The 14363-nt window shown below is 36.3% G+C and overlaps 1 protein-coding gene across 7 annotated transcripts in view; it reads right to left on the bottom strand.

The window, feature by feature from the left end:
• Xiap (X-linked inhibitor of apoptosis) overlaps positions 1–14363 on the bottom strand; it is a 44825-nt gene that overhangs the window by 5056 nt on the left and 25406 nt on the right. For 6 of the 7 annotated variants that reach the window (XM_077106939.1, XM_077106941.1, XM_077106943.1 and 3 more), the window contains 3 exons: positions 13565–13643; positions 12469–12511; positions 7460–7660 (listed from right to left, as the gene is read on the bottom strand). In XM_077106939.1, the coding sequence (XP_076963054.1) occupies positions 7460–7660; positions 12469–12511; positions 13565–13643 (323 nt within the window). Of the gene's footprint in view, positions 1–5040; positions 5114–7459; positions 7661–12468; positions 12512–13564; positions 13644–14363 lie in introns of those variants that run through there. The other variant, XM_077106944.1, reaches the window with a different exon arrangement.

Raw genomic sequence — 14363 nt, 5'->3', positions numbered from 1 at the left:
TGGGAATCAGTCATAGAGTATCCCTGGGTTCAACCTCCAGTATGAGAAAAACACACAAAAAAAAGAGGCATGAGTTTGGGATTTTCTGATATTTTTGAGGTGTTTATAGTACAAATAAAGAGTCAAAAACTTTGTGTGTGTGTGGTACTGGGGATTGAACCCAGGGGTACTAAACCACTGAGCCATATTCCCCAGCACTTTGGTTTTTATTTTGAGACAGGGTTTCGCTAAGTTTCTTTGGGCCTTGCTAATTTGCTGAGGCTAGTATTATACTTGCAGTCTTCCTGCCTCAGCCTCCAGAGATGCTGGAATTATGGGCATGCACCACCATGCCCAGCAGAGAGTCAAATCTTGAAATCAGGGCCACACTGAGATCTGGGTGTCATCAGCATAAGTGAAGTACTTGCTTAATTTAGCTTTTCTCAAAATAGGTTTTGTGAAATGCTAACAAATATGCCACAAAAATGCGTTTTGTGGTCATATATAATTACAACAGCAGCAGCAGTAGCAGTCAACAGTAATAGAGCATAAATACTATGCGCTAGGCACTATTCCAAATGCATTACATATTTTAACTATCTTTTAATCACTGTATACAAATGGTTTCCAAATCTGACCTCAAATGAGAATTACTTGGGGCTTTTTTCTTTTTTGTGGTTCTGGAAATCAACCCAGGGCCTTGTGCATGCTAGACAAGTATTCTACCATTGAGCCACATACCCAGTCCCTGAGGCATTTTTAAAATTTATTTATTGATTGATGGATTGATTGATTGATTGTACTGAGGATTGAACTCAGGGGCACCTAACCACTGAGCCACACCCCAAATCCATTTTCTTTTTTATTATGGCAGGGTCTTACTAAGTTGCTTAGGGCCTCACTAAATTGCTGAGGCTGACTTTGAACTCACAATCCTCTTGCCTCAACCTCCTGAGCTGCAGGGATTACAGGTGTGTGCCACTGTGCCCAGCCCCTGGGGCATTTTTAAACAACAGATTCCTGGGCTCCAATCACTGGGTCTACAATTCTTGGGGTTAGGCAAAATGGCATTTGAGAACCACTGTCATCAAGTGCAGTATAGTACAGAATAGTATATGACCCATCTTGGAAATATACAACACAATTTCTTATTTAAGGGAGCTTCTTTTTCATGACATCTCTTCTAACATCCTGTGGAACACTTTTGAAAACATGTTTGAAAACGTATTAGTTAAATTTTATTCAACAAATACTTACTGAACACTTAATTAGCTTCTAGGCACTAGAGATACAATTAACAAATATACAGATTTCAGATCCCCAAAAGTTAATAGATCAGTCAGGAACACAAGTAAACAGGAAATTACAATTTGCCATGATAACAAAGGTAATTACAATGTGTTATGAAGAGCACAGGAAGGGTGTGTGCGCATGTGCGTGTATGCATGCACGCATAAAGGAAAGCCTCCTGGAGGAAATTATACTTAATCTAGGTCCTAAAGGATAAGCAAGAGAAGGTCTTGGAGGCCAGGGGCAGTGGGAAAATGGTGTTCTGGGCAAGAGAAATGGCAGAAGCAAGCTCAAGGGCAGAACAGAACATGGCCTATATACACTCACAGGTAAAGCATGAGCAAGGAACCAGAGGAGAAAATAGCATCAGATGAGGCTACAGAAGGTTAGAAATAGCTTGATCATGAAAGCTTTGGCAATCCATGTAAAGGAATTTGGACTTGATCCTGAGGGCCTTGGGAACTGGTGAAGGGTTTTAAACTGGAGAAAGATAGGATCACACTTGTGCTTCAGAGAGATTTCTCTGACTAGAGGGTAGAGGGAAGGATTTAATATCCTTTTTTTTTTTTTTTTTTTGATGGGGAGTACTGGGGATTGAACCTAGGGTTGCTTTACCACTCAGCAACATACCCAGCCCTTTTCAATTTTTATTGCTAGGTTATTTTAGGGCTTTGCTAAAGTACTAAGGCTGGCCTTGAAGTTGTGATCCTCCTCCTTCAGCCTCCAAAGTCACTGGGATGGTATGTGCCACCATACCTGGCTTAATATCCTTCTTAAAAAGCAACCTTTTGGGGGGCTAGGGTTGTGGCTCAGTGGTAAAGCGCTCACCTAGCACATGTAAGGCCCTGGGTTTAATCCTCAGCACCACATAAAAATAAATAAAATAAAAGTATTGACAACTACAACTAAAAAATAAATATTTTTCAAAAGCAACATTTTGGGCATAATGGATGACATAGTTCAGGAGTACTGGCATGTGGAAGCCCTGTATTCAATCCCCAGCACAAAGCCAAAAAGAAAAGTTTCTGGGGCTAAGGTTATACCTCAGTGGTGGAGTGCTTGCCTTGTACATGAGCCACTGGGTTTGATCTCAGCACCACATAAAAATAAATAAAGGTACTGTGTCCATCTACAGCTAAAAATATTTTTTTTTAAAGTTTCTGGAGATTGGCTGCACAATGTGAATGCACTTAACACTGCTGAACTATACATTTAAAATTGTTAAGATGGTAATTTTACAAATAAAAAAAAATAAATACATTTAAAAAATTTTAAAAATGTTTAGAAATAAAAAAAGATGACAGTTTTTGGCAAAGTTGCAGTGGAATTCAGGACCGTGAATGCTATGCAAGTGCTCTATACTGTATTATATTCATAGATCTATGATAGTAAATTTTATGTATAACTTACCGCAATTAAAAAACAAAACAACCCTCAAAAACATCAGACCAATCTGCATTCTACTCCCAACTATCTGCGTCATCTTCAGCAACAGCTCATCTGGCACTTCAAGTTTCTCACTTAAGTCATGAAAAATGTGACTTTTTTGTTTTTGTACTGGGGTTTGAACCCAGGGGTATTCTACCACTGAACTACATCCCCAGCCCTTTTTATTTTAAGACAGGGTCTAAGTTTTCCAGACTGGCCTTAAACAGCCCTTTTCTAGATCAGGAGGTTCTGGGTACAAGAGCAATAAAGTCAATATCTAGACAACTTTTGATGTTATTTGCTAATATGTTTACTACCTTATTTTATACCTCTTCTAAAATATATTAATGTTATTCATTTTACTATTAGAGCAGATCCATGTGGAAAGATAGGTAAGAAATGAATACGACTTGACTCTAATATTATGTATAGTAATACTTACGTAGATGAGGATTAAAACAAGTGGGTTAGCGTACTAAGTTAAGTGCTTTATCTCACACTGTGCAATTTATTTATTTATTTATTTTTGGTGCTGGGGATTGAACTCAGAGGCTCTTTACCATTGAGTCACATCACCAGCCCTTTTAAATTTTTTTTTGGGGGGGGAGAGAGGGGAAGAGAGAGAGAGAGAGAATTTTAATATTTATTTTTTAGTTTTTGGTGGACATAACATCTTTGTTTGTATGTGGTGCTGAGGATCGAACCTGGGCCACACGCATGCCAGGCGAGAGCGCTACCGCTTGAGCCACATCCCTAGCCCCCTTTTAAATTTTTTTTAAAAATTTATTTTGAGACAGGATCTCACTGAGTTCCTGAGGCTGGGGGCCTCAAACTTGTGATCCTCCTGCCTCAGCCTTACAAGTTGCTGGGATTACACACTTGTGCCACCACACCTGGCATGATTTAAAAAAAAAAAAAGGAACTGATGTGGTACTATTTTTACATGATAGTTTAGTGGGGTATTCTCTGCCACACAGTCATTGTGGAAAAAGCTAGCACTGAATCTAGGATGTCTCAGTAAGAGATAGTATACACTTTTTAAAATAAGTTGCCTGCTTGACTTCAATTAGACCCACCCCTTTTTAAAAAAATAAAATAATTATCTGCCTCTCAATTTAGTGGACTAAGGAGAAATGGACCCAGGAATTCCAACCCTGCCTGCCCCCCCAGAGCTGTCATTTGCTTAAGCCCTCCTTCCCACACCATCCTAGTTTGTAGTCTTAATGATAATAAGAACCCCACTGACTCCTGCTGGACAGAGAAAATACACTCCTCAATTCATTCTGACCCTTCTCTTCCAATTGCAACCCACTAAATACTTCTGTTGCACACATTGTCTGCAACAGAAGTAAGTATAAAGACTTATACTTACTTAAGCTTGAGTTGTATTTAAGATGTAGGGAGGTGCTGGGGTTGTGGCTCAGTGATAGAGCGGTTGCCTCACATGTATGAGGCACTGTGTTGGATCCTCAACACCATATAAAAATAAATAAAATGAAGATATTGTGTCCATCTACAACTAAAAATAGTTTTAAAATGTAGGGGGAAATGACAACCGTTTGTAGTTCTATTACGGTAAAAAAATTACCAAGTAAATAGTTTATTTTACATCACTGGAATAAGTAAAGCTTGTATAAGTTTAAATAAATGCATCTTCAAGGAAAAAGTAGTGGGATTTCTGTTAAATATTTTATATCAACTGATGTAATTTTATTTACATCATCATCATTAGCAGCAGTATTTGCAGTGCTAGGAACTGAACCTAGGGGTACTTTTACCACTGAGCTTTATCACTAGCCTTTTTTTTCCTTCAAATTTTATTTTGAGATAAAGCCTTGATCTTGCTATCCTCCTGCCTCAGCCTTCTAAATGCCTGGGTTTAGTGTGCCCAACTGGCCATTAATGATATTTAAAACTATGTCAGTTAGTCCACTGTGGTGGTACACACTTGCAAGTTCAAGGCCAGCCTTAGCAATTTAGCAAGAGCCTCAGCAACTTAAAGGACTAGGGATGTAGCTCAGTGGTAAAGTACTCCTGGTGGTTCAATCTGCAATAACCCCCCTCCAAAAAATATATACATATATATACATAAAATATATATGTATATATATGATAAATGTTCATACTGTTTCATGACTTATGTAGTTATATGATAAATGCTCATACTGTTTCATGACTCATGTAATTATCTGAATAATGTTTCAAGAGCATTCAAAATAACAAAAGATCAAAAAGTCTTTAACGTGTCAAAGTCAATTTTTAGGTTTACTAGAACTAAAAGAATTTTAATCTTTTGGAGGAAGATGGTCAAGAGCTTCATAAACATGATTATAGATAAAGTACCTAAAAGTCCATTCAGTTTGAAACCTTTTCTTTAATCTTCACTGTTGCTGGCAAGTACTATAGTTTCCATCACCTTAAATGAAAACTAATATTTTTTATCCTTTTCTTAAAAAGTAGGTTAAATGCATTTATTCTACATTATTTACTACATTTCCTATATATGATTTATAGTATTAGGGTACCATTTATTCAAAGTTTATTTAATAAAATGACCCCTTCATATTTTCATATACAAAAGTTATAAAACAATCTAAAATCAAACTATTTCAACTACAAAACTTATAGATTCTACACAAAATGATGTTAGCCTCTGTTGTTCTTTGTCTCAAATAGAGTATAAATTCATTTTAATTAATAAATCAATGAATCTTATGGAGATTCTGATTAGAACAAGTCAATTGTGAAAATATCTTAAAATAGGAATGGTTGGGGGTGTGGCTCACTGGTAAGCACTTTACTATAGTGCCCAAGGTCCTGGGTTCAATCCCTAGCATCATGAAAAAAGGGGTTATGGAGGGATAAAACCAACTGGTTTCAGATAATGTGATGAAATTACTGTTAATTTCATTTAAGTGTGATAACAGTATGTTACAGCCAGGCATGGTGGTGCACAACTAAATTCCCAGCAGCTTAAGAGGCTGAAGCAGGAGAATTGCAAGTTCAAAGCCAGCTTCAGCAACTTACCAAGCCCCTAAGCAACTTTGTGAGACCCCATCTCAAAATAAAAAATAAAAAGGGCTGGGATGTTGGTCAGTAATTAAGCACTGGGTTCAATCCCTGGTACCAAAAAAAAAAAAAGGTATACTTGTTAAAGCCCTAATCTTTAATTGTAATGGTATTTGCAAAGTACAGTCATATACTACAGAAATACATTTCAGACAAGGGACCACATATCTAGTAGTGGTTGTAACGGAGTTGAAAAATTCCTATTTTCTAGAGACATCTCAGCCATCCTAACATGCAAGCACAATATATTACACTCATGTGTTTGTGGTGATGTAATATAAACCAACCTGCTTAGTTGCTATTCATATGAAAGTATAGCATACACAATTAGTCACAGTACATAATACTTGATAACTTTTTTCATTATTTTAGGATGTATTCCTTTTACTTATAAAAATGTTTCATAAGGAGCTGGGGTTGTGGCTCAGCAATAGAGTGCTTGCCTAGCACGGGTGAGGCCCTGGGTTTGGTCCTCAGTACCACATAAAAATAAATAAATAAAAGTATTGTGTCCAACTACAACTAAAAAATACTTTTTTTTAAAAAAAAGAGAGAGAGCAGAGAGAGAGAGAGAGAGAGGGAGAGAGAGAGAGAATTTTTTTAATATTTATTTTTCAGTTTTCGGTGGACACAACATCTTTATTTTATTTTTATGTGGTGCTGAGGATCGAACCCAGCACCCCACGGATACTAGGTGTATGCGTTACCGCTTGAGCCACATCCCCAGCTCCCTAAAAAATATTTTTTAAAAATGTTTCATAAAACAGTTTGGCATGTCAAACCCAAAGCAACCTCATATCAAACATTTCATATTTACCAAATCTCTTGATTGCATTAGTTGGCCATGTTGAGTGACTGACCTATACTATGTAGGTTTATATAAGTATATGCTTTCATGTTTGCAAAATGAGACTGCCTAAAAATATATTTCTCAGACTATATTCTTACTGTTAAGCAATGCATTACTATAATTAAGTTTAGATGAGGTCACGAAGGTAAGAGCCTCCTGATGGGATTAGTGTCCTTTTAAGTAGAGGAAGAAAGACTAGAGCATTTATGCACCACTCCGAACCCCTAACTGCCATGTGAGGACACAGAGGGAAGACAGCCATCTTCAGGGCCCTCACGGGGAACTGGTCTCCTTGATTTTGGACTTCCTAGCTTCCAGAAATGTGTGAAACAAATACCTGTTGTTTAAGTCACTCTGGGATATTTTGTTACAGGAGACTAAGCCAACTAATAGACACAGTAAAAGTTACATTTAAAAACCATCCTTATCTGTTGGATATATATTGAAGTATTTATAGATCATGATATATAGGCTGTGTGGCATTTACTTTGAAGTACTGTAGCAAAAAAAAAAGTTGTGGAAAATATGCAACAAAATTGGAAAAGTGGTGATGGATACATGAAGGTTCATTATACTGTTATCTTCACTTTTGGTATATTTGAAATTTTTCATAATAAGAGATTAATTTATCGAGGCTTTAAGCAACTTAGTGAGACCCTGTCTCAAAATAAAAAAGGGCTGGGGATGTAGCTCAGTGGTAAATTGCCCCTGGGTTAAATCCACAGTGCCCCCCTATGCTAAAGGGGATGTGGGGGGGGGAATGAATGAGCTAGAATCATATGAGATACTAAACAGAACTTAGTGGTTAGGTTTTTCTTGCTTTTTAAAAACAGCCATTCATACCTTTCTGCAATGACGTTTGACTTGATTCATCTTGTGTATTTTCTTTCTGAGCACTCACTAGATCTGCAATCAGAACCTCAAGTGATATATAGTTGCTCCCAGACGTCTGAATTTTTTCCTCCATTATTTTCTTAATGTCCCTGAAACTGAATCCCATTCGTATGGCTTCTTGTACCATAGAATTCTGGAAGATGGTATCATCTGAAATGAAAATTGGGAGGAAAAATAATAGAATTAAAATAAATTATTTTTTGTATTATTATTGTTTTTTTGTGGTATTGGGGTTTGAACCTAGGGCCTTGTGCATGTGAGGCACTCTACCAACTGAGCTATATCCCCAGCTCCCAAAATAAATATTATTAAAACAACCCGATAGTAAATTAGTTTAAAAAACTGAACAGCAAGCAACCAGGTGCAGTGGCACACACCTGTAATCCCAGTAGTTTGGGAGGCTGAGGTAGGAGGATCATGAGTTCAAAGCCAGCCTCAGCAACAGCGAGGTGCTAAGCAACTCAGTGAGACCCTATCTCTAAATAAAATACAGATTTGGGCTTGGGATGTGCTCAGTGACTGAGTACTCTGAGTTCAATCCCTGGTACCAAAAGTAATAATAATAAAAAAAATTAAACAGCAAGCAAAAAAATAAAACAAACCAGCCAACCCCAAACCATTAAACCAAAGCTGCTTTGGAAGGAAAATTTTCCTGAAATATTCAGGCACTGAAGGATCACTTTCAGAATCTTATTAAAAAATTAACTGTAGGGCTGGGGATGTGGCTCAAGCGGTAGCGCGGTCGTCTGGCATGCGTGCGGCCCAAGTTCGATCCTCCATACCACATACAAACAAAGATGTTGTGTCCGCCGAGAACTAAAAAATAAAAATATTAAAATTCTCTCTCTCTCTTTAAAAAAAATTAAAAAATTAAAAAATTAAAATTAACTGTAAATGCAGTAAGTATGTATTTTTTAACACTATGGATTATTCAAGTTGAGGGTTTTAAAGACAGTGATAGGAGCCAGGAGCAGTGGAACACGCCTGTCATCCCAGAGGCTCGGGAGGCTGAGGCAGGAGGATCGAAAGTTCAAAGCCAGCCTCAGAAATTTAGCGAGGCCCTAAGCAATGCAGTGCTCAAAATAAAATACAAAAAAGGGCTGGGGATGTGGCTCAGTGGTTAAGTGCCCCTGGGTTCAATCCCAGGTTCCAAAAAAAAGAGGACAGTGATAAGGCCGGGAATATAGTTCAATGGTAGAGTGCTTGCCTAGCATCAGTGAGGCCCTGGGTTCCATCCCTCGCATGACAAAACAAAAACAAAATATTAAAATACAACAGTGTAAAAGAAGGCAAACAGGTAAGAAAAGTGTTTTGCAAAGCTGAATATTTTTCAAATCAGTTGTACAAATTAACCAAAGGTACTTAAAAAGTGGATATTATTGCTGAGTCATTACCAATGTTTTTTTTTTAAAAAGTCATGGAATATTGGGGAAGTCCCAGTCTGTGACATCAAATGTCTGTTTGCTAGGTGTCAGAGTTAGTTTCTATCTAAGGGGGTTAGATTACATAAGACAAGAAAGTAAATGGAAACTCACTGTTCTAATACTCAAAGTAGAATATAGCATATATAGGGCAATCCTTAGGGAGGAGAACTGCAGCTGGGCACAGAGATACATGCCTATAATGCAATTTATAGACAGACAAATTTCAAGTTCAAGGCTAGCTTTGGCAACTTAGTGAGATCCTGACTCATAATAAAAAAATAAAAATAAAAAGGGCTGGGGATGTAGCTCAGTGGAAGAATGCCCCTGGGTTTGCAATTCCCACTACTGAGAGAGAGAGAGAGAGAGAGAGGGGGAGGAGACAGTTGTACTGACTCATCAATTCTACTCCTGATTATTAGAAACCAGTACTTATCTCTGCCAAAGAAATGCACATGAATATTAATAACACCATTATTTATAATAACCCCAAACTGGAAACAATTCAAATGTTCATCATCAGGTAAATGAATAAATTTTGGTATATTAAAATACAACATAGAATAAAAAAGAACACACTACTGCTATGAACAACATGGATGAATCTCATAGATACAGAAAGCAAAATTCATCAAAATGATGAACCAGACATAAGAGTATATACTAAGAAGTTCAAAACTGAACTATGGTAATAGGGAAAATTAATTTATGGTTATAGAAGCCAGAATATAACTTGTGGGTGGATACTGAATGGGAAGCAGCCTGAAGGATCTTTCTGGGACAGAAGAAATGCTCTATACCTTGGATCTACATGATGGTTACACAGTATATATACATGTTAAATTTGAGTTGAAAATTTAAGATTAGTGTACTTTAAAGCATTTTACTGTCTGTATATTATTCCTCAATAAATATTTATTTAATTGTTTGCAATGATAGGGATTGAACCCAGGTCTTTGTGCATGCTAGGCAAGTGCTGGTACCATTGAGTCACAAATACTAATACATTTAGTATTTTTATTCATTCAATGACTCTTTTCATATTTCTGTGGAGCAGAAAATATGCAATGGTTAAATACAACATCAAAAGTATAAGCAACAAGCTAGGAATAATGGTATATTCCTGTAATCCCAGACATGGGAAGCTGAGATAGAAGACTGCAAGTTTGAGGCCAGTGTTGGCAACTCAAAAAAAAAAAAAAAAGTGCTGGGGATATAGCTCAGTTGTAAAGTGCCCTTGGGTTTAATCTCCCGTATTCCCCACCCTAAAAAAGCATAAGCAAGGGCTGGGGATGTGGCTCAAGTGGTAGCGCGCTTGCCTGGCATGCGTGCGGCCCGGGTTCGATCCTCAGCACCACATACAAAAAAAGATGTTGTGTTCACCGAAAACTAAAAAATAAAATATTAAAATTCTCTCTTTCTCTCTCTGTCTCCCTCTCTCACTCTCTCTTTAAAAAAAAAAAAAAAAAGCATAAGCAAGAAAAGGAAAAATTGGACTTCATCAAAATTAAACACTTTGTACATTGTACTTCTAAGGATACCAACAAGAAAATGAAAAACAACCTACAGAATGAGAGGAAATATTTCAAAATCATAAATCTGGAAAATACACCCACACACACACATATAAAGAGTTATAATATATAATTAGTTCTTACAGTTCAATAATAAAAAGACAACCTAACTAAAAAAGGTCAAAGGAGATGAACAGACATTTCTCTAAAGAAGATTTTACAAAGAACCAATAAACACAAGAAAAGATATTCAACATTAATGGCTATGGAGGAAGAGCAAAACAAAACCGAGTACCACATCAATCTGATAGAATGGCTATAAAAAAAGAGGACAGACAATAACAAATGTTAGAAAAGATGTGGAAAACTGGAACTCTTAAACACTGCTGGTAGAAATGTTAAAGGATGTAGCCACTTTGGAAAACTTTATGGTAGTTCATTATAAGGTTAAACATAGTACTGCGTGCAGTGGTGCATGTCTGTAATCCAAGTGACTTGAGAGGCTGAGGTAGAAGGATCTCAAGTTCAAAGCCAGCCTCAGCAATTTAGTGAGACCCTTAGCAACTTAATAAGAACTTTTCTCAGAATAAAAAAAAAATTAAGGTATTATTTATACAATGAAATATTTTTCACCACAAAATATAATGAAGAATGAAGTACTCATATATGCTACAACATGGATGACACCTGTGACCATATATTGCATGATTCTATTTATATTAAATTTTCAAAATAGGAAAATTCATGGAGACAGAAAATAGATTAGTGATTGCCTGTGCCTGGTAGTAGAAGACTAGAGAATGACTGCTGATGGGTCAGTATGGGATTTACTTCTAAGGATACTTCTTTTGTGATGATAATGTTGTGCAATTAAATAGAGTGATGGTTGTACAATTAAATAGAGTGATGGTTGTACAACCTTATGAATTTACTAAAAAACAGTGAATTACTTACACACTTTTAATGGTGAAATTTAGGATATAAAAATTATACCTCAATTTGAAGATATTAATCCTAACCTAGAAAAAAAGTTTCATTCATCATAAAAGAATAATAAATACTGTAACAATGATTAAATACCAAAAATTATTAACATTTACATTATTGATTCTTTCTGAATAACTTTAAAAATATATGCTATACCCCTTGGGCTGGGGATATGGCTCAGTAGTACAGCACTTGGCCTAGAATGTTTGAGGTCCTGGGTTCAATCCCCAGTACCCTCCGATACACACATATACATTCACATGCTACACAGATTTTTTTTTGTGGCAGTACTAGGAATTGAACCCAGGGTCTCATACATGCTAAGTAATCTCTCTACCACTAAGCCACATCTCTGTTAACTCTTTATTTATTTATTGGTACCAGGGAATGAATCCAGGGGTGTTTAACCACTGAGCCACATCCCCAGCCCTTTTTGTATTTTATTTAGAGGAAAAGGGCTCGCTGAGTTGCTTAGGACCTTGCTAAGTTGTTGAGGCTGGCTTTGAACTTGTGATCCCCCTGCATCAGCCTCCTGCTGGGATCACAGGCATGCACCACTGTGCTGAGCTCAACATTCTTTTTTTAGAAAATTAATTTTTAATATTTTTTAGTTGTAGTTGGACACAATACCTTTATTTGTTTATTTTTATGTGGTGCTGAGGATCAAACCCAGAGCCTCACACATGCTAGGCAAGCCCTCTACTACTGAGCCACAACCCCAGCCCCTAGAAAATTAATTTTTTTTTATATAGAATTGTGCTGACCCAGAGTCAAGCAACCCTCTCACTTCAGCCTCCCAAATAGCTAGGACTACAGGCACATGCCATAGTGCCCAGGTTGTACTAATATTAATATAGAAATACCTGATTAAATTTATAAGCACTTCATTAAATTCTTAAATTTATAGCAATCTCATCTCTAACAAATATACTATGATATTATGAAAGACTATGCTTAGTTTTTCAACCCATAAATAACAACTGTAATAAATTGGCAGTGAAATTAAAAGTATATTAATTTTAATAAGCATATTTACCAATTCTTTTAGTTAGTGATGGCATTTTTTCTCCAGTTCTTACCTAAAATAGAAACATAAATTGTAAACAAGAATTCTTTATGGTAGTAGGCAATTATCTCAATTTGAAAAGTTACATTAATCAAAAATTTTAAGGGGCTGGGGATGTGGCTCAAGCGGTAGCATGCTCGCCTGGCATGCGTGCAGCCCGGGTTCGATCCTCAGCACCACATACAAACAAAGATGTTGTGTCCGCCGAAAAACTAAAAATAAATATTAAAATTCTAAAAAAAAAATTAAATAAACTGACGTTACTCCAATTAAAAATATGAATATTCAGAAGAGACACAACTTGATAAAGTTAAAACATATCTAATCCAATCTTTTCACTTCACAAACAAGAAACTGAGGCCCAGGGAGATTAAATGACTTCATGGAGATAATGTAATTAAGGCTAGAGTCATCCTAACAACTCTGGTCTCTCATTCTAGATCAGGAGTCTTTCCATGTATTACTAACATCCAGTTTATCCTATCAATTTAGATACCTTTTCTTTTTCTTTTTGATTTGTAGTACTGGGGATTGAACCCAAGATCTCACACATGCAAAGACATGTGCTCTACCACTGAGCTATACCCCAACTTTTGTTTTGTTTTGTTTTGAGACTATTCTCACTAAGTTGCCCAGATTGGTCATGGATTTTATGGTTCTTCTGTCTCAAGCTTCTGAGTAGCTGGGACAACAGGCATGTACCACCATACCCAGCCTAGATACATTTTGAGATTTTAAATATTATCTGCAAAAAGGTTAAAACTATTTATGAATGCAAAGTATATTATACAAAGATAATTTCAAAAGAGTAAAGGACTTCAGGAACTTCAATATTTTGGTTCTTCAATCCCATTTTTGTCTACAGTGATACTCAAAGTCATTTCATCCCAATGCCCTTTTCACAAATTTGCTTCAAGAATATAAATCTCCCCTTGAGTTCTCCCCTTTAAATTTCACCACACATTATTAACTTATGATACTATACCGAGAATTTTACATGAGGAAACAATTGTAAAACAAATTTATACACTATTCAAAAATACATATTATACAACAAGGGACTTACCAGAGACTCTTCAAGTGAATGTGTTAAATGGATATTGTTTATGTATTCTTGTCCCTTTTCTTCCAACAGATATTTACACCTAAACAATATAATAACACTAAACTTTAGTAGCTGATAAATTAGTAAAGATAGAATCTCCATCATGTTAATTCCATTAATTGCTTTCTGTTATTTCTAAGGAGCCACAAAAAGTAAAAGGTTGCCCAATGCCCTAGCCAACTGTCATTTTAAGGTTAAAATTTTTTTCCATTTCTTATGTTACTTATGCTAATAGATAAGACTTGGTAGAACAAAAAGTACCAACCTGAGAACTTTCAACTTTTAAGCATGAATTATTGAATTAGCACCTTGACTTATTTTTTAAAGTTGTCACTCCTTTTAATAGGGCTTTATTTAGAGGATTAACCAGTTGTATGTACATTTAAAAATCTTCATTTTCAAGCTTTCCTTTTAAGGTCGTTTAAGGGTAAGGTGTCTTTTCAAATGCTCACCCTCGAGTTTTAAGCTGTCATTTTGTAGGCCAGAAATTCACATCACTTATTATACCTGAGTACATTATTTTAAAGAGGCAAGATGGCAAAGAGACATTTAGGGGAATATCATCATCCTAAGATGCCACTTACAGTATGAAGCATGATTATTTAATATACCACCTAAAACTGCTAATTAATTATGACCCACTACCAGATGTGTCCTGATTTCAGAGGTCTTAAAATAGTGGCACACACCTGAAATCCCAGCAGCTCGGGAGACAGGAGGATTGTAAGTTCAAAGCCAGCCTCAGCAAAAGTGAGGTGCT

This window comes from Callospermophilus lateralis, chromosome X, assembly GCF_048772815.1.
Source record: "Callospermophilus lateralis isolate mCalLat2 chromosome X, mCalLat2.hap1, whole genome shotgun sequence".
In the NCBI taxonomy this organism is placed as follows: domain Eukaryota; kingdom Metazoa; phylum Chordata; class Mammalia; order Rodentia; family Sciuridae; genus Callospermophilus; species Callospermophilus lateralis.
This window is presented reverse-complemented; position numbering and strand designations above follow the sequence as displayed.